The 18,891-nt window shown below is 52.9% G+C and overlaps 1 protein-coding gene across 1 annotated transcript; it reads right to left on the reverse strand.

Moving 5' to 3' along the window:
- Positions 1–6,478: 6,478 nt before the first annotated feature.
- LOC125629352 (uncharacterized) lies at positions 6,479–8,217 on the reverse strand. The gene is made up of 2 exons (XM_048834774.2): positions 7,632–8,217; positions 6,479–7,045 (listed from the first exon to the last, which is right to left on the reverse strand). The coding sequence occupies exons 1-2, from the start codon at positions 8,035–8,037 to the stop codon at positions 6,531–6,533; spliced, it is 921 nt and encodes a 306-aa protein (XP_048690731.2). The 5' UTR covers positions 8,038–8,217; the 3' UTR covers positions 6,479–6,530.
- Positions 8,218–18,891: the final 10,674 nt, after the last annotated feature.

Consider the following 18,891-nt stretch of genomic DNA (forward strand, 5'->3'; position numbering starts at 1 on the left):
ATGTCTCAGGGCAGTTGGTGGGTTTGGGATAGTTCAGGGGGCAATTAGTGGGGTTGGAAATGTCTCAGGGGACAGTTGGTGGGGTTGGGGTAGTTCAGAGGGACAGTTGGTGGGGTTGGGGTAGTTCAGGGGGCAGTTAGTGGGGTTGGGAATGTCTCAGGGGGCAGTTGGTGGGGTTGGGGTAGTTCAGGGGGCAGTTAGTGGGGTTGGGAATGTCTCAGGGGGCAGTTGGTGGGGTTGGGATAGTTCAGGGGGCAATTAGTGGGGTTGGAAATGTCTCAGGGGGCAGTTGGTGGGGTTGGGGTAGTTCAGAGGGACAGTTGGTGGGGTTGGGAATGTCTCGGGGTGGTTAGTGGGGTGTGAGGGGCAGCTGGCGGAGGCGAGAGCATGTCTGTGAGGGGCACTTTGTTCAGGGTGTTGGGCCCACTCGAAAGACCACAGCAGGATGATAATCAACATCTCCCTGACACTGCAAGGCAGCCACCTCTGGGGTCATGGCAGTTTATGGAGGCAGTGTGGTCCGGGCTGACCATGAGCAGCAAGGAACAGGTTTATTTCCAGCTGTACATCAGTGCTGTGTAACCAACCCGCAGCCCCGCGGGCTTTTGTCTACACAGGAAAGTTTTACCCCTTATCCCAGTGTTATCATACCGCTCTGGCACCACCTCCTCCTATGTGGACACTCTTATTCTGGTATGAATGGCCTTTTCAGTTTAACTTATGTCACTTGGGATAGGATTTAAGCTAAACCAAAGAAAGCCACACTTACATCAGGATAAGAGACAACTAGGCTATGGAGTTGGTGCCGGCATAGCCCCACGGTGTCGCCGCAGCCTGTCCAACAGAAGGGTTTTTTCTGTCACTGTAGGAACACCACGAAGTTACATCCATGGAAGCCCTCTTCCATCAATATAGCTGCGTCTACACTGGGGGTCATGACAGCATAGCTACATGGCTCAGGTGTCTGGTTTTTTCATGCCCCGGACCTAGGTAGCTATGCCGATACACATTTTGAGGATATATCTACACTAGAAATGCTACAGTAGCACAGCTGCAGGGCAGATGCCTACTACAGTGATGAAAGGGGTTCACCCCAGCTATTGGCACCCTGCCATAGGGTTTGAAGGGAGCCCAAATGGTCAACATCTTGGTTTTTGCAGCTCATCTGAAATACGGCTACTGCTGCAGCATAATTCCTTCCTCCCTTCAGCATGCTGGAGTCTGTACTGACTTGAGGGGAGAGCCACACCACTCCCTGCAGCGCCACACCCACAAGGGCAATACTGGGGTATCCCTGCAGACTTGGAAGAAAGAGCACCCCTTAGTGCGTCCTTAGTACCACTTACTGCAGTACCCTAGTACTGACCCGGGACACCTCTGCTTAGCCTATGATCTGTGGTAGGCTCATAATCCCGGCTAACAGAGAGAGTGAAGGCCCTTTCACTCCCAGAGATGATTGGTCCCAACTCCTTAGACAGGCCTAAGGTCCCCAGACTGCCAGTGCAACACCTTTCTTTCACCCCACAAAATCCTCCAATTTATTGTTTGAAAAAAGGAAACAAAAATAATCTCTAAATTCCCATTTCTCTCTCTCAAACCAACTCTCTGCATTATTAATGCTGCTGGAAACATGAGCTGATGATTCCTCCACACACTCCTGTGGCATAGGTGAGTATTGTAGATGGGGAAACTGAGTCACAGAGCAGCATATTGACTTGCTTGAGTCCGCACAGCAAGGTAGTTGCCAGGGCTGGGGTTAGAACCCAGGAGTCCACAAGTGAAGCAACCACCCCGAATCATGCCCCTTGTTCAAATTAGCCCCTATACCTAAATCCCCATACCTTTGCGAAGGTGATGGGAAAACCACAGGATTGTTGGTTCTCTGGTCCCCAGTTTCTGGTCGGGTCCCCGATTTATGGAAGCCTTTTGGGTCTTGCTAAGAGAAATCCCCATGTTGCAGCTTGTTCCTCCACTTCTCTGCCCAACCGACTCAGAACTTGGTATGCTCAAAGTTCTCTCTGTCTCTCTTAAAGGGGCCATCACTTTAAAAGACAGTAATCCATTCCTGGACTGTAGTTTTATCCAGTCTGGCTCCAGGAAAGATTGTGATACAATAGTGACAATGTGGCATATTGGTCAAAGTAGGGGACTGGGACATAGGGCTCCTTGGTTCTCTTCCTAATCCTGTTAGTAACTCCTTGTGTGCCCGTGGTCAACTCACTGCACAGCCCTGTAAAATGCCAGGGTTAATAATGCTGGCCTACCTGAGAGGGAAGTTAATAATCATAATAACTAATGATTATAATAAATACACTGGTTTAATTCACACACGTAAGGTGCTTTGAAATCCTCAGATGAAAGGAGTTAGGTACATGTAAACTATTAATAAAGGAATGTTGCTTTGTGTCCCAACCCCCATCGTCAGTAGGGAAAGTAAGAATATTATTCACTACGCAGATGATTGCCCATTGTGGCTGCATTAACCAGGGTACTTCACTGTATTTCACTTCAGGCAGGGTCAAAAGCTGGGGGTGAGGAAGGGGGGAAATTGCCCAGAAAAGGCATTTACAAAACAAGACCCATCCCAGTGAGATCTGACAGAAAATATTCATTAAATAACAAATTCCTAGGTCTGATTGAGTGCTGGTCATCAGTAGGTCTCAAAATGCTTTACAAAGGAAGTCAGTATCATTACCCCATTGTATATATAGGGAAACTGAGGCATGGAGCAGGGAAGTGACTTGCCCAAGGTCACCCAGCAGGCCAGGTGGCAGGGTTCAGGTCTCTTAAATCCCAGTCCAGTCCATTATCCACTAGGTCACACTGCCTAAGCACACTGCCGAGCTGCAGTGTTATTAAGACAATGGTTTGGGTACTGAAGTGGGTGTCAGGAGAACTGGGTTCTATTCCTGACTCTGTTCCATGGCCTTGAGTAAGTCACTTCCCTGCTTCATGCCTCAGTTTCCCCTCCCAAATAATTGTTTGTGTTGTCTAGAGGGCAAACTCTTCAGGGCAGGAGCTGTCTCTCACTGTGTTCGTAAAGCACCTGGCACCATGATACCCTGCTGTTAGAAGATGAATAATAACAAGAAGCTCTGATCATGCTGCCTGACTGGGTTTGTCTCAGTGCATTCTGGAAGAATCTCCCATACTGCCTCTGCAAGACGTACATCCAGAGCAGGATCAGCAGCAGAGGGGGGCACCATGCCCAAGGATGCCCTACTCAATGGAGCAAAGTGTCACCAGAGGAAGCTTGCACAGCTCAATCATACCCTGAACGCTCCACAACTCAGACAACATCATCGATGCTCCTTCCTATGGATATGGGAACTGATGGATAAAGCAGCCACCTGGAGCTAGAGTGGGGGAATAGGGAAACAGCATGGCCTTGCTGCATGGGAAGGATGGGAGGATGAATCCATTAAAGAGTGAGGTGTTCAGGTACCCCAGTAATGGGGGCAGGGAAGCACCTGAGCTAGACATAATGACTGCACCCCCAGGTGCTTTTCAGCAGGGAGTAGGTGGTTGCATGTCTCTTCCCACCTCCAATGGCTGCAAGGGAGGCATATACAGGACTGCTCCTTGCTGTGGACAGGCAGCACAACCATGGCCTGTTGGAATCAGGGGCAGCTTTGTGAGCCAGTTGCAGACCCATTGCAGGGATCTCTTGGGCAACAATGCCTCTGCTAGGCCCTGGGCTACTCACAGAATAAAGTGCCACTTGAATACAAACAACCTTTACAGCTGAAAAACCCTGGTAATAGAGTCTGATCCCAGCCCCACTGCAACTTCCTGAGTCCTTTGCATGGGATGTGTCTCTTAGGTTATGTCTACACTATGAAATTAGGTCGAATTTATAGAAGTCGGTTTTTTGGAAATCAGTTTTATATATTCGAGTGTGTGTGTCCCCACAGAAAATGCTCTAAGTGCATTAAGTGCATTCACTTGGCGGAGTGCTTCCACAGTACCGAGGCAAACGTCGACTTCCGGAGTGTTGCACTGTGGGTAGCTATCCCACAGTTCCCGCAGTCTCCGCTGCCCATTGGAATTCTGGGTTGAGATCCCGATGCCTGATGGGGCTAAAACATTGTCGCGGGTGGTTCTGGTACATATCATCAGGCCCCCGTTCCCTCCCTCCCTCCATGAAAGCAGCAGCAGACAATCATTTCGCGCCTTTTTTCTTGAGTTACCTGTGCAGACGCCATACCACGGCAAGCATGGAGCCCGCTCAGGTAACCGTCACCGTATGTTTCCTGGGTGCTGGCAGACATGGTACTGCATTGCTACACAGTAGCAGCAACCCATTGCCTTGTGGCAGCAGACGGTACAATAGGACTGGTAGCCGTCATTATCATGTCCGAGGTGCTCCTGGCCACATTGGCCAGGAGCGCCTGGGCAGACATGGGTGCAGGGACTGCATTAGAAGTGACTTGACCAGGTCATTCTCTTTAGTCCTGCAGTCAGTCCTATTGAATCTTCTTATGGTGAGCAGCCAGATGATACGGATTGCTAGCAGTCCTATTGTACCATCTTCTGCCGAGCAGCCATGAGATGTGGATGGCTTGCAGTCCTTCTGCACTGTCTGCTGCCAGCCAAAGATGTAAAAGATAGATGGAGTGGATCAAAACAAGAAATAGACCAGATTTGTTTTGTACTCATTTGCTTCCCCCCCTCCCCCGTCTAGGGAACTCATTCCTCTAGGTCACACTGCAGTCACTCTCAGAGAAGGTGCAGCGAGGTAAATCTAGCCATGTATCAATCAGAGGCCAGACAATTACTTAGGTGCACCATTTCTAATTGGAACCCTCCGTGAAGTCCTGCCTGAAATACTCATTGATGTAAAGCCACCCCCTTTGTTGATTTTAATTCCCTGTAAGCCAACCCTGTAAGCCATGTCGTCAGTCGCCCCTCCCTCCGTCAGAGCAACGGCAGACAATCGTTCCGCGCCTTTTTTCTGTGCGGACGCCATACCAAGGCAGGCAAGCATGGAGGCCGCTCAGCTCACTTTGGCAATTAGGAGCACATTAAACACCACATGCATTATCCAGCAGTATATGCAGCACCAGAACCTGGCAGAGCGATACCGGGCGAGGAGGCGACGTCAGCGCGGTCACGTGAGTGATCAGGACATGGACACAGATTTCTCTGAAAGCATGGGCCCTGCCAATGCATGCATCATGGTGCTAATGGGGCAGGTTCATGCTATGGAATGCCGATTCTGGGCTCGGGAAACAAGCACAGACTAGCGGGACTGCATAGTGTTGCAGGTCTGGGACGATTCCCAGTGGCTGCGAAACTGTTGCATGCGTAAGGGCACTTTCATGGAACTTTGTGACTTGCTTTCCCCTGCCCTGAAGTGCTTGAATACCAAGATGAGATTAGCCCTCACAGTTGAGAAGCGAGTGGCGATAGCCCTGTGGAAGTTTGCAACGCCAGACAGCTACCGGTCAGTTGGGAATCAATTTGGAGTGGGCAAATCTACTGTGGGGGCTGCTGTGATGCAAATAGCCCACGCAATCAAAGATCTGCTGATATCAAGGGTAGTGACCCTGGGAAATGTGCAGGTCATAGTGGATGGCTTTGCTGCAATGGGATTCCCTAACTGTGGTGGGGCCATAGACGGAACCCATATCCCTATCTTGGCACCAGAGCACCAAGCAGTCGAGTACATAAACCGCAAGGGGTACTTTTCAATAGTGCTGCAAGCTCTGGTGGATCACAAGGGATGTTTCACCAACATCAACGTGGGATGGCCGGGAAAGGTACATGATGCTCGCATCTTCAGGAACTCTGGTCTGTTTCAACAGCTGCAAGAAGGGACTTTATTCCCAGACTAGAAAATAACTGTTGGGGATGTTGAAATGCCTGTAGTTATCCTTGGGGACCCAGCCTACCCCTTAATGCCATGGCTCATGAAGCCGTACACAGGCAGCCTGGACAGTAGTCAGGAGCTGTTCAACTACCGGCTGAGCAAGTGCAGAATGGTGGTAGAATGTGCATTTGGACGTTTAAAGGTGCACTGGCGCAGTTTACTGACTCGCTTAGACCTCAGCGAAACCAATATTCCCACTGTTATTACTGCTTGCTGTGCGCTCCGCAATATCTGTGAGAGTAAGGGGGAGACGTTTATGGTGGGGTGGGACGTTGAGGCAAATCACCTGGCTGCTGGTTACGCACAGCCAAACACCAGGGCGGTTAGAAGAGCACAGGAGGGCGCGGTATGCATCAGAGAAGCTTTGAAAACCAGTTTCATGACTGGCCAGGCTACGGTGTGAAAGTTCTGTTTGTTTCTCCTTGATGAAACCCCCCGCCCCTTGGTTCACTCTACTTCCCTGTAAGCTAACCACCCTCCCCTCCTCCCTTCGATCACCGCTTGCAGAGGCAATAAAGTCATTGTTGCTTCACATTCATGCATTCTTTATTCATTCATGACACAAATAGGGGGATGACTACCAAGGTAGCCCAGGAGGGGTGGTGGAGGAGGGAAGGAAAATGCCACACAGCACTTTAAAAGTTTACAACTTTAAAATTTATTGAATGCCAGCCTTCTGTTTTTTGGGCAATCCTCTCTGGTGGAGTGGCTGGTTGGCCGGAGGCCCCCCCCACCGCGTTCTTGGGCGTCTGGGTGTGGAGGCTATGGAACTTGGGGAGGAGGGTGGTTGGTTACACAGGGGCTGTAGTGGCAGTCTGTGCTCCAGCTGCCTTTGCTGCAGCTCAACCATACACTGGAGCATACTGGTTTGGTCCTCCAGCTGCCTCAGCATTGAATCCTGCCTCCTCTCATCACGCTGCCGCCACATTTGAGCTTCAGCCCTGTCTTCAGCCCGCCACTTACTCTCTTCAGCCTGCCACCTCTCCTCCCGGTCATTTTGTGCTTTCCTGCACTCTGACGTTATTTGCCTCCACGCATTCGTCTGTGCTCTGTCAGTGTGGGAGGACAGCATGAGCTCGGAGAACATTTCATCACGAGTGCGTTTTTTTTTCTTTCTAATCTTCACTAGCCTCTGGGAAGGAGAAGATCCTGTGATCATTGAAACACATGCAGCTGGTGGAGAAAAAAAAAGGGACAGCGGTATTTAAAAAGACACATTTTATAAAACAGTGGCTACACTCTTTCAGGGTAAACCTTGCTGTTAACATTACATACATAGCACATGTGCTTTCGTTACAAGGTCGCATTTTGCCTCCCCCCACCGCGTGGCTACCCCCTCAACCCTTCCCCCTCCCCGTGGCTAACAGCGGGGAACATTTCTGTTCAGCCACAGGCAAACAGCCCAGCAGGCACGGGCACCTCTGAGTGTCCCCTGAAGAAAAGCACCCTACTTCAATCAGGTGACCATGAATGATATCACTCTCCTTCGGATAACACAGAGAGATAAAGAACGGATGTTGTTTGAACGCCAGCAAACATACACTGCAATGCTTTGCTGTACAATGATTCCCAAGTACGTGTTACTGGCCTGGAGTGGTAAAGTGTCCTACCATGGAGGACACAATAAGGCTGCCCTCCCCAGAAATCTTTTGCAAAGGCTTTGGGAGTACATCCAGGAGAGCCGCGAATGCCAGGGCAAATTAATCCTTTCACATGCTTGCTTTTAAACCATGTATAGTATTTTAAAAGGTACACTCACCGGAGGTCCCTTCTCCTCCTGCTGGGTCCAGGAGGCAGCCTTGGGTGGGTTTGGGGGGTACTGGCTCCAGGTCCAGGGTGAGAAACAGTTCCTGGCTATCAGGAAAACCGGTTTCTCCGCTTGCATGCTGTGAGCTAGCTACAACCTCCTCCTCATCATCATCTTCTTCGTCCCCAAAACCTGCTTCCGTGTTGCCTCCATCTCCATTGAAGGAGTCAAACAACACGGCTGGGGTAGTGGTGGCTGAACCCCCTAAAATGGCATGCAGCTCATCATAGAAGCGGCATGTTTGGGGCTCTGACCCGGAGCGGCCGTTCGCCTCTCTGGTTTTCTGGTAGGCTTGCCTCAGCTCCTTAAGTTTCACGCGGCACTGCTTCGGGTCCCTGTTATGGCCTCTGTCCTTCATGCCCTGGGAAATTTTGACAAAGGTTTTGGCATTTCGAAAACTGGAATGGAGTTCTGATAGCACGGATTCCTCTCCCCATACAGCGATCAGATCCCGTACCTCCCGTTCGGTCCATGCTGGAGCTCTTTTGCGTTCTGGGACTCCATCATGGTCACCTGTCCTGATGAGCTCTGCATGGTCACCTGCAGCTTGCCACGCTGGCCAAACAGGAAATGAGATTCAAAAGTTCACGGTTCTTTTCCTGTCTACCTGGCCAGTGCATCTGAGTTGAGAGTGCTGTCCAGAGCGGTCACAATGGAGCACTCTGGGATAGCTCCCGGAGGCCAATACCGTCAAATTGTGTCCACAGTACCCCAAATTCGACCTGGCAAGACCAATTTAAGCACTAATCCACTTGTCAGGGTGGAGTAAGGAAATCGATTTTAAGAGCCCTTTTAAGTTGAAATGAAGGGCTTCATCGTGTGGAAGGGTGCAGGTTTACATTGATTTAACGCTGCTAAATTTGACCTAAAGTCCTAGTGTAGAGCAGGACTTACATCACTGCTTTGGCTATGGGGCCCTGATTCTCACACCTTTGTGTCACCATTCACCCCCGTGTCACCATGTGTCACCATTCACCCCCGTGTGTAGGTTCTGATCTGTGATGATTTCATACCGACTTTAGGTGTGTACAAGGGAGAATCACACCTGGAGCTTCTTGCAACCAAACCCCAGAACCCCAGAGCTGATGACCCTAGCCTAGGGCCCTGCTCCTTTAGCTCCAAGACCACAGACCTCAGCCACTTGAGCTAACACAGACATCCTCTAATGGTGAGCAGTAATAGGTCCGTTACCTCCTCTGTGTTCCAGCCAGTAGCGGATGACAGCATATATGTCCTGCCCAGCCACTGCTAGAGAATGCTATTGGCATATGGAGTTCAGAAGATTCAGATCAAAGTTGGGCATGAATCTGTAAAGCTGACAGCTACTCTGAATTTGATCTATCTGCATACATAGCTCTATCTCCATAATATCTTTCTTTATTGATACATATCTATCTATTGATACATATCTTTCTTTCTTTCTTTCTTACTGATCACATCAGGTGTACATATGTGTATGATATACTAATATCTTTTACAAACCAGCTGCTACAAACCCATGATTCATCAACTCTCAGTCACTGACCTGCCGCCTTGTCTGGAAGGAATTTGATTCTATTGCTTGGAATGTTTGTCTTCGTGTTCCCCATTCTCCCCTCCTGTTTAACATTTGCGGATCTCTCCTCCCCTGTCCACACTGGAGGGCTCTGCTGTGTATTCTGCACATGAGATGAGGCAAGGTTGTGGAAGGGAGAACCACAGGGCAGATCCAAACCCTTTAGTGCAGAGCCAAGAGAATCCATGGACCTACAGGATGGGCTAATGGCTCCTTCCTTTAATCTGCTGCCCCGATCCATCGTGTGAAGCTGCTGTGGACTCACCAGCTCCATCGCTTACCCAGAGACTTAGCTGATGCCTTTACAATGGCCTAGCAAGTCCCTAGTGAGCTGGTTCTTGCTAGAAGGGTGGTAACACAGTTTCCCTGGCTGGTGTGAAATGGTCCTTAACATTATTCATGTGGCTATTACTCTGCCAAAGGGCTCTGGGATTTCTGTGAGATGGCACTGGCAGGGTTTTCAGCATGTGAGTTGCAGGGAGATGCACACCAGTTTGTTATTGTAGGGTCGTTCCTGAGTGAGGAACTATGCATACTGGTTTGTTATTGTAGAGTCACGTCTCAGTGCTGGGCTCTGCAAACTGGTTTATTATTGTAGGGTCACTCCTGAGTGTGGGGCTATGTAGGCTAGTATTGTGGGGTTTCTCCTGAGTGCTGGGTTAAACACACTAGTTTGTTATCGCAGGGTTGCTCCTGAGTGCTGGAGTGACTGTGCGAACTCCTTTGTTTGTGCAGGGTTGCTTATGAAGGCTAATTTGCACATGCTGGTTTGTTATCAGAGGCGCCCTCGCCCCCTCCCTGAAGGCTGGGGCTCCCCACACTGGATTGTTACTGGAGGGTTGCTCATAGGCCCTGACCAATCAAAGCAGAGCTCAGCAAGATGGCAAATAAACAGAGGGGGATATAAACCCAGTTTTATCAATGGAGTGGGGAGAGACAAGGTGGGCGAGGTCATATCTTTTATTGGACCGACTTCTGTTGGGAAAGAGACATGCTTCCGAGCTCCACAGAGCTCCTCTTGTCTCTTTCTCCAACAGAAGCTGCTCCAAATAACGCGATGACCTCACCCACCTTGTCTCTCTCATAGCCTGGGGCCAGCATGGCTGCACCAACGCAGCAAACAAAATTTTTGGGTGTTCTCAAGGAGTAAAACAGAACGGCCACATGATGGCGCTGCAACCTCAGTAACAGGAAAGAGGGCTTCCCTGTTAACCCCCCCCAGTTGAAATGCAGCCTGGTGCAGAATCATAGCACAAAGCCTGAGTCAGTTTTCAGTGCTGCATAGGCCTCCTGCTGGCCCCTGCTCCCGGGTGACTCACCCCCTGGTATCTCCTTTCACCCAGACCAGACAGGGTATTTCTAGCATCCACAGCTACAGGGCCAGCATGGACCAGGCTAGGAACCTCTCCCCAAATACCTGCATACCCACGCATGGACTCCACCCTTTTCCAGCCAGGGGCCTATAGTCCCACCTTGTGGGATGTAAGAAACTCCCATTGACTTTAATGCCCCCAGGACCTGCAGCCAGGTTCAGCCTGGTTCTATGGCTGCAAAAAGGGCCTTAGGGCGGGTATAATGCTCCCTTGGGGAGTGGCACAGAGATCCCCTACACCATGCCCAGAGCTGGTGAATAGAGCTGCGGACTGTCTCTGCAGCGGCCCTGGTGGGAAGGGGCCCCGAGGAGTTTGGGCCGGTGCAGATGTGTGCCCCAGCCATTCTGAGCGCCCACAAGGGGCCATTGTGGTGCTCAGGGCTGCACCAGCCTGAGCTGGGGTGCTGCACCAGCCTCCACAGCCCCTGGATAGGAGGAAGGCAAGATGCATCCCCTCTGCCCCTGCCCTGGTGCGGAGTCTGCCCCCTGAAGCGTGAGCTGCACGACGCCATCACCTTTGCATGGCACCGTGTTTTCCAGGGATGCTGAGTGATCCCGGCTCCCACGTGGACATGGATTCATGCCAAAGCAGAGTCCAGAGTGTGAATTGGAGTGTGAACAGATCGAGTGCTGGGCTCATCCCTAGATTGCCTGACATGGATATGTCAGCAGACTGTGGGGCAGAACATGCCTTGCCTGACCCAAAAGGAAGCAATGAGCCACTTTTGGTCAGTTTCCTAACTTCCCGTCCCTGCTTGCCCATTTCACACAGAATGTGGATGAAAGGGGTTAGCTCAGGGGTTCTTAAACTGGGGGTTGGGAAACCTCAGGGGGTCGTGAGGTTATTACATGGGGGGTTACGAGCTGCCAGCCTCCATCCCAAACCCCGCTTTGCCTCCAGCATTTATAATGGTGTTAAATATATTTAAAAATGTTTTTAATTTATAAGGGGGGTTGCACTCAGCGACTTGCTATGTGAAAGAGGTCACCTGTACACAAGTTTGAGAACCACTGGGTTAGCTGGACTGGGTTCTTCTAGGACCAAATTCTACTGTAAGATCCCCCCCCACATCAGTGCAAAGCTTGTGTGGCAAGCTGAGATCCTGCCTGCAGCTCCACAAGGGAAATGTGTGCATTCAATGATTTGTTTTGATATAGTCACTCCTGAGTTCTGGGCTGTGCAGCCTGGTTTGTTATTGTAGGGTTGCCTGTGAGGACCGGGCAGTACACACGGGTTTGTTATTGTAGGATTGCTTGTGAGTGCTTGGCTGCACATGCCGATTTGTTATGGTAGGGTTGTTCTTGCACGCTGGCCTGTGCACGCTGGTTTTACCATCCTCTGCCTGGGGACAGACCCCAGCGGAGGTGAGACAGAGCCCAGAGTGTTTGCCACAGGAGCGGGGAATGCTTCCTGGGTTGGGTGCAGAGAAGCGAAACCTAACACGGGTGTATTATGGACAACATACCCCCATATCTCAATGTCTGTACTTTGACCGGTTAAACTTCTACCCCCAATCGGGGAGATTGCAGATTATGTATTCCTTACGCCACCCGTTCCTAAACCTAATTTCACACCCCTTGATAATCTGTACCTTATTCCCTGATAACCAGAAACTTCTATGCTTAAACTCTGTACCGTTTCCTTTTTACTTCAACATTATCTTAATAAAACTATTAAATTTGTTTCTCTGCAAAGCTAGCTTTCTTGGGACGCTAGCTTCTGTCCCTGGCACTCACTCCACGCTGCAGCTGCCTCCTCTGCTTGATCAGTGCACAACACGGAGCCATGCAGCGGGGAGAGCTTAACTTGAACTCTGCCTTTCCAGGGGCTGGAGCCCAGGGACCCCAGTGGGCCGGCAGAGACATTTGCACAATAAACACGCGTGGACCCCACACCCGCTGGGAGTCCTGTCATTCCTGGCAGCTGGGTAGACATTCCTGCTTGGCTGAATGTGAGCTGTTGAAACAATGAGGAGAAAGGACCAAAAACAACTGACCCCAGCCCAGCCCTGAAATTCCAGAGGAATCAAAGTACCCAGACGCTTCCCTATGAGAACAACATGCAGGCTCTGGCTAGGGAGGCCTGTGGGAGGATAGAAGCTAGCTTCTTCACTGTAGCATCATGGCCTCGGGTCGGGTGAGCCTTCTGCAGTCACCAGTCAGTGTGGAGGGGAATGTGGGGGTCAGGGAAAAGGTGTGGACACAGACACTTGCCCTGCTGCTGGTGGTGTGGGGATAAATGGAGGATTTGGAGCCTCTCCCAGTCCACTTGTGCCAGGTGCCCTGGATTCTCCTTAGCGCGTGACAGGGCAGTGGAAAGACAATGAGGAGGGGAGAGGCAATTCTGTCGTGTAGCTGCACCCCGGGGCTGGAGGAAGGCCCCTCTGGTTTCTCTGCCAGGCTGGAGCAGCACACCCAGGTAGCCGGCGATGTGGAGTGTTCCCAGCTGCGGCCTGGAAAGCCCCAGGCTTCCCTCTGTGCCGGGCCAGGAGGGAGGAAGGGCCCTGGGCTCCAGGCTCGGGGGCTGTGATGAGCCTGGACTCCAGCTCATCACAGCCCCCAAGCCTGGAGCCCAGGGCCCTTCTCGTGGGCGTGGCTCGTTTTGATCCCTGCCATGCTGGTGTGTCCGCACTGGGCGTGGGACCCTGTTGAAGGACTATGGGGGGCCAGACTACCCCAGCGTGGCTCTCAGTGTGGCTGGATCGCACATAGAGGTGTCCAAGCGGGACAGATTTTGAAGGAGAGAGAAGGGATGGTGGGTGTTGTGTGACCAGGCCGTGGGAGGAAGGCTCAGCCCCTAGAAGCCTGGGGGTGCAGTGATCAAAGGCACCGAGGAGGTGTGAATGCCCAGCTCCCCTTGCTGCCTTAATCTCCTCCCAGGTTCCTCATCTTTCCCTGGGATGGTCTAGACCAATGAAATTCGCAACTGCACCGGTGCAAAACCATTACACTGGTGTAGAGACATGACACAACGGGGCTGTCTGGGTGCAATTCACAATGGGGTGAGCTGTCCTGGTGCAAAGCACCATCTCGTACTTCTCCACTGGGGCAAAAGGCTGACACTGATGCACCCCGAACCCCTCTAGGCAGGATCTCCCTCTGCTGTAGGTTATCACTACAGGCTGAGCAGAATGATAATCCCAGGGGATTCTCCTGCCTGCAGGCAAGGTCGTTAGGAGCTCTACCCTGCCTAGAGGCTGTTCTCAGCATGCAGGGCTGGCAGGTGAAATGAGCAGCAGTGGGAGGCCATCAAGAAGAGAGATTAGAGCTAGTTCCTGTAATTGCTCCCAGAGCCTGGCATTGTGTTGGTATCATGCTCATTAAGAGTGGGACTTTCCAGCCTTGGGGAGGGGCTGCGGCCTGCTCTGATAATCCCTAGAATGCCTGACAGCCCCATTCCCGTCTGGAGCAGAAATTCCAGGGCTGCAGGAGATTCTGCCCGGACAGAGCCTGCACGGGACGTCCCGTCCCCCCACTCCTCTGATGGGGCCACTCCAGCCACGCAGCAAAGGCTCACCCCTCCAGCAAGAACACACTGCCTGCCTGGCTGTGATGGGGCACTGCCCGCCTCCTGGAACACAGACCGGCCTGGCAAGGGGGCAAAGGGTTCCCCTGGAATCCGGTGCCACTAGAGACAACCCCCCGGCCAATATACAGTCCTCCCATGGGCACAACAGACCCCAACCAAAGCTAAATGAGTACAGGGCCCTGAACAGATAGATAAATACCCAGTAACATCTATCTATCTATCTATCTATCTAGTCATGTGCAACCAAATTTTCCATAGTAACTCCTAACTCTGGATGCCTCGTTTTGGGGCACCCAGTTTGAGACCCCTAGGATATCCAGGCAACAGCTGAAGTTTGTTGGGAATCGGGGGCCCTCTGCACCCTGGAAGTTTCAATCCATCCGTGAGCCTTGTTCCCACCCGCCAGGGCTCCGGTTCAATCTCTTCAGGCTTTGCTGGCTGAGCTGTCATTAACACGGCGGAGGGGGGGTACGCGCAGAGGGGCCCGTGAAAGCCCCTGCCACGCTTGTAACTCGGAGAGGCCGTGCCACCACGCAGCCGCATTGCTGTGGGGGAGGTCACGCCACCAGAGTGCGTCTCAGTGAGCTGCAGATATGAGAGAGGAAGTTGTTTAAAGTTTAACTGCGGATTATTCTCCTGAACGCCTGCTAGCAGGGGAACGAATGTTTGGGGTGGGAGCTTGTGCCAGCTTTCGCTTTCTGGGCAGTGCCACCAGAACTGAGTTGCTGTGGGGAAGCTCCTGCACTGGAGTCCCACCTGGGCACTGCTGTGGGGAAGCTCCCAACGCTGGGGGTCCCTGCAGCCCACAGTCTGCACTAGACAAGCCCAGAGGAGGTTGCGCAGGGCTCCCTGGCTGGGGTGAATGCATTTCTCCACTTGCCTTCCTCTTATTTCTGTGTGGGGTGTCTGACCCTCATGTCAAGGGCCCAGGCTAACTGCATCAAAGGGTTTAGTGTCTGGAGATAAGGTGGTAATACAAGGGGCTTTTGTTTGTATGTTTTCCCCAAGGCAACGGAGTCACTGATCAAGGTCATCTCAGCAGTGACTCACCCTTGTGCCGTCACACACACAAACACACACTCACCTGCACCGCTCCTGAGCTCTCCCCTGCCAAGCCAGTTGCATGGTCTCTGCGTTTGCACGGGTGCGCCTCTCCTTTCACAGTCTGCGTTTGGGGTGAGTCTGCCAGGGCTTTGCATATCCTGCTGTAGCTAGGCACCCCGTTCGGGGCAGGCAGCCCCCCTCACCCTGTCCTGACAGAATGGGTGAGCAAAGTCCCCCATTTCAGTGGTGGAGCAGGGTCCCTGCTGGTGACTCATGCCAGAGCAGCGTGGGAAGTGGGTGTCCTTGAGAATGACTCAGGCAGCCGTGGGGCATGGTGGGGAGTTCTGGATAACTGACTCATCCAGGACTCTCTGACCCCAGAGCGGGGGATCCAGGGTCTGAACCCCACATAGGCGGAAGGATCTCTCAGAGCTTCCTGCCTCTACCATCCGCTCCTTGGCTAAATAGGGAATTCTCCCCTAGGCAGGTGCCCCTGCCTGCTCCTCGTCCAGGGCCAGGACCAGAACCCCGGTGTCCTGGTGCCCAACCCTGTGCTCTAACCACTAGATGCTGCCTCCCACTTGGAGGGGTTCCAAATCATGAGTCAACTCCCCCCCAAAATCATGATTGGCTCAACAGTCATGCCATTAAAAAAATCATCCTGTGATCTTTTTCTTGTCCATCTGTGTTTTGAGCCTGCGAGAGTCCCGTTTCCAATGTCTCTGCACGCCGGGACTCCAGAAGCTGGGGCTTTGAAGCACCAACTAGCATGAGACTTGGCCCTGCTGTCCCTAGCAGGAGGGGAAGCCTAGGTCTCCTCTCTGCAAACACCCTGGTTCCCAAGCACAGCGGGGCGGTATCAGTGAGAATTCCCTGTTTGCCCTGGTTGGCACAAGATCATTAGCCCACAGGGCCCCTTCTTAGCACAAGTTCCCACAGGAAAAGGCTGTCTCTCCCCAGAAACAAATATTTGTCTTTGAGGGTGTTGTACCCATCTATCAGCTCTGCCCAGCCAGAGCTATTCTAGCTGCCATCCCAGGGCCAGTGCGTTATCTGAGCTCCACCAGAGACCTTGGCTGCTCCAGCTGAGCCAGAGGGAAACAGGGTGATGGAGGGCTAGGGGAACAGGCAAGGTCCAGCTGGCATGAGAGATGGGGCATCTGGCTGGGATGGAGCAGCTCTGGGCACGGCGTGCGATGACCGGCAGCACAAGAGGCTGCAAGGGTAGTGGAGAGAAATAAGGTGCCCTAACACAAACGGTTGCACCCCCACCACATACATGTGAGTCTGCAACCTCCATGCCCCCCATGTCTAGCTGTCTAGTACTGACCTGCCCCGCCCTCCCTCCACTGTAGCATCAGAAGGCCACAGAAATGCGCCTGGTGGCTTGGAAGGATTTGATTTTGATCGGTAAATGCTGGTGAACGTCAATTTCACGGCCCAAGAAGCGACGACAAAAACCTGCGTGTGCGTACACACCCGCACACCCACACCCCGAGGCTGAACACACACAGGCAGTGCCCAGCCCAGCCTGTGCGCGCACACCCCTAGCCTGCACACCCACCCACGGACACACCCACACCCCCCCTGAGGCTGAACACACACAAATACACCCCCACACTCCCTGAGCCTGCACACACACACACACACACACACACCCACGCCACTGTTGCTCCAAAGCCCCCGGTTTGAAGCGCATGCCCAGAGAGGACAAAGGCCCAGATCCTCAGAGGTACTGAGGTGCCTGACTCCCATTGAAATCAGTGGGCGTTTAAGGATGTGGGGTTCTGGTTGCTCTAATCAGTTGATCTGGTTTCAGTGCAGACGGGTGCTGGATGCAAACCCGGCTCCTCTCCCTGCGAGTGGGAAGCCTGGGCCCCAACCTGCAGGGGCGGGAGCTGCTGCAAGGGTTACCCCAAGGTTACCTGGAGCGCCGGCTCCCACCGGTTACCCTTAGCGGGGCAAATCGGGAGGAACGGCACCGAAATCAGCGGGGTTCCTTGGTGTTTACATGGATGTGGGCTGAGAGCAGCGGGGTTGCTTGGCCCCAGCAGAAGGGAGTGGAGCAGCACCTGCCAAATTCCCTTCCCTCTGAATCGTCCTCAGTAATCAGCTGCTCCTCCCTGCTCCCTGAGGCTGGGGTCTGCCCAACTCTGCTCATTAGGAGCGGGAAAGGGAGTAGCTGACACTTGTTGTGCCTACTTTACACTGGGAGAGGCTGGGGCTGGAGTAGCTGGGAGCTCGCCGCTAGGGCCAGCGCCCCTGCCCTGCTCCCTACAGCGCCCCCTGGTGGGAGAGGCCAGGACTGAACATCATCATCTGAGCAGCGTCTCATACTAGGCATAGGAATGGGCTGAGCTTATGTTGTGGGCAGAGCTTATGTCGTGGGCAGAGCTTGGAAGAATACCCCACCCCTTCTCCATCCCCAAGTGCTAAATTTTGGGATTCCTTCCATGGCTGGCGCCCATCCGCCAGCCTGCCTGGGGGGTCCTTCATTCTGCCACTGCCCTGTGACTGTGCCCCCATAGCACCCAGGGGCCCGGCAACCCAGGGACTCATCTGTGGCCATGCCACCGTGGATCTAAGGAGCCAAAATGGGTGTGACCGATTCAACCCCCTTCGGGGGAAGAGGCTGATAGTTGGAGGAGACAGGTCAGGGGAAAGCCCTAGAAAGACCCTCAGATTCCTGGCAGGAATCTGAGGGTCTTTCTAGGTCCAGCTGCCTTTAGAGAGCAGAAGGGATACGACCAGCGCTCTGCCTTATGGAAGGCTACTGGGGCCACTTACTAGCCAGCCCAGCCTTGGAGAGCCATGGACTACTGCACTGGGCAGAACAGCTCCGCCCCCCAGTCTAGTGCTAAGGGTGAAGTGTAGGATGCCTGTGGCCCCGACTTGTTCGCTCCAGTTGCAACAGGCCTGGAAAGTGGGGTTATTGAGTTTAGCGCCACGGCGCCATTAGGGGGCTGGACATGGGCAGCCCCCCTCCATGGAATAAGGCATCCTGGGATGGCCCCAGGACTAGTGGAAGAGGAATTAAATCCATAAGCCCCACTGCAGACCGAGCCCCACCATGGCAATGGGCCATTCAGAGAGACACAGACGGGGTCTGTGCGATCGGGGGAGGGAGGCAGGACGGGAACCCCGAAGGAGGGAAATGGAAGGGTGAGAGCTTAGAATTGGGGAGGCTAGTTAAAGCATGAGATTGGGGATCAGGACCCCCTAGGTCCTATTCCTGACTATAGGAGGGAATGCGGTCTAATGGTTAGAGTGGGGGGAGGGTGTTGCTGGGAATCAGGACTTCTGAGTTCTTTTCCTGACTAAGGGGAGTGCAGGCTAGTGATTAGGGGGGTGGGGCGGTGGGAGTGGGAGTCAGGACTTCTGGATTCTCTCTCTGGCTCTGGGAAGGAATGTGGTCTAATGGTTAGGGCGGGGTGGGGCTGGGAATCAGGACTCCTGGGTTCTATTCCTGACTCTGGGAGGGAAGTGCAGTCTAATGGTTGGGGGAAGAGGGGTGGAGTCAGGACTCCTAGGTTCTCTCCCTGGCCCTGGGAGGGAGTGCTGTCTAATGATTAGAGTGGGCGGGGCGGGGGGGTGGGGGCTGGGAATCAGGACTCCTGGGTTCTGGGTGGGGAGTGCAGACTGATGATTAGAACAGGGATGGGGAGTGGCTGGGATTCAGGACTCCTGGGTCCTCCTCCTTGCTAGGGAAAGT

This window comes from Caretta caretta, chromosome 20 (genome assembly GCF_965140235.1).
Source record: "Caretta caretta isolate rCarCar2 chromosome 20, rCarCar1.hap1, whole genome shotgun sequence".
Lineage (NCBI taxonomy): Eukaryota > Metazoa > Chordata > Testudines > Cheloniidae > Caretta > Caretta caretta.

Bases quoted from the DNA above. Each gene is read 5' to 3' on its own strand.
- LOC125629352 (XM_048834774.2), bottom strand. From the start codon at position 8,037: ATGAAGGACAGAGGCCATAACAGGGACCCGAAGCAGTGCCGCGTGAAA. The intron at 7,046-7,631 runs GTGAGTGTACCT...TTTCTCCACCAG, and splicing joins AGGAGGAGAAGGGACCTCCG to CTGCATGTGTTTCAATGATC.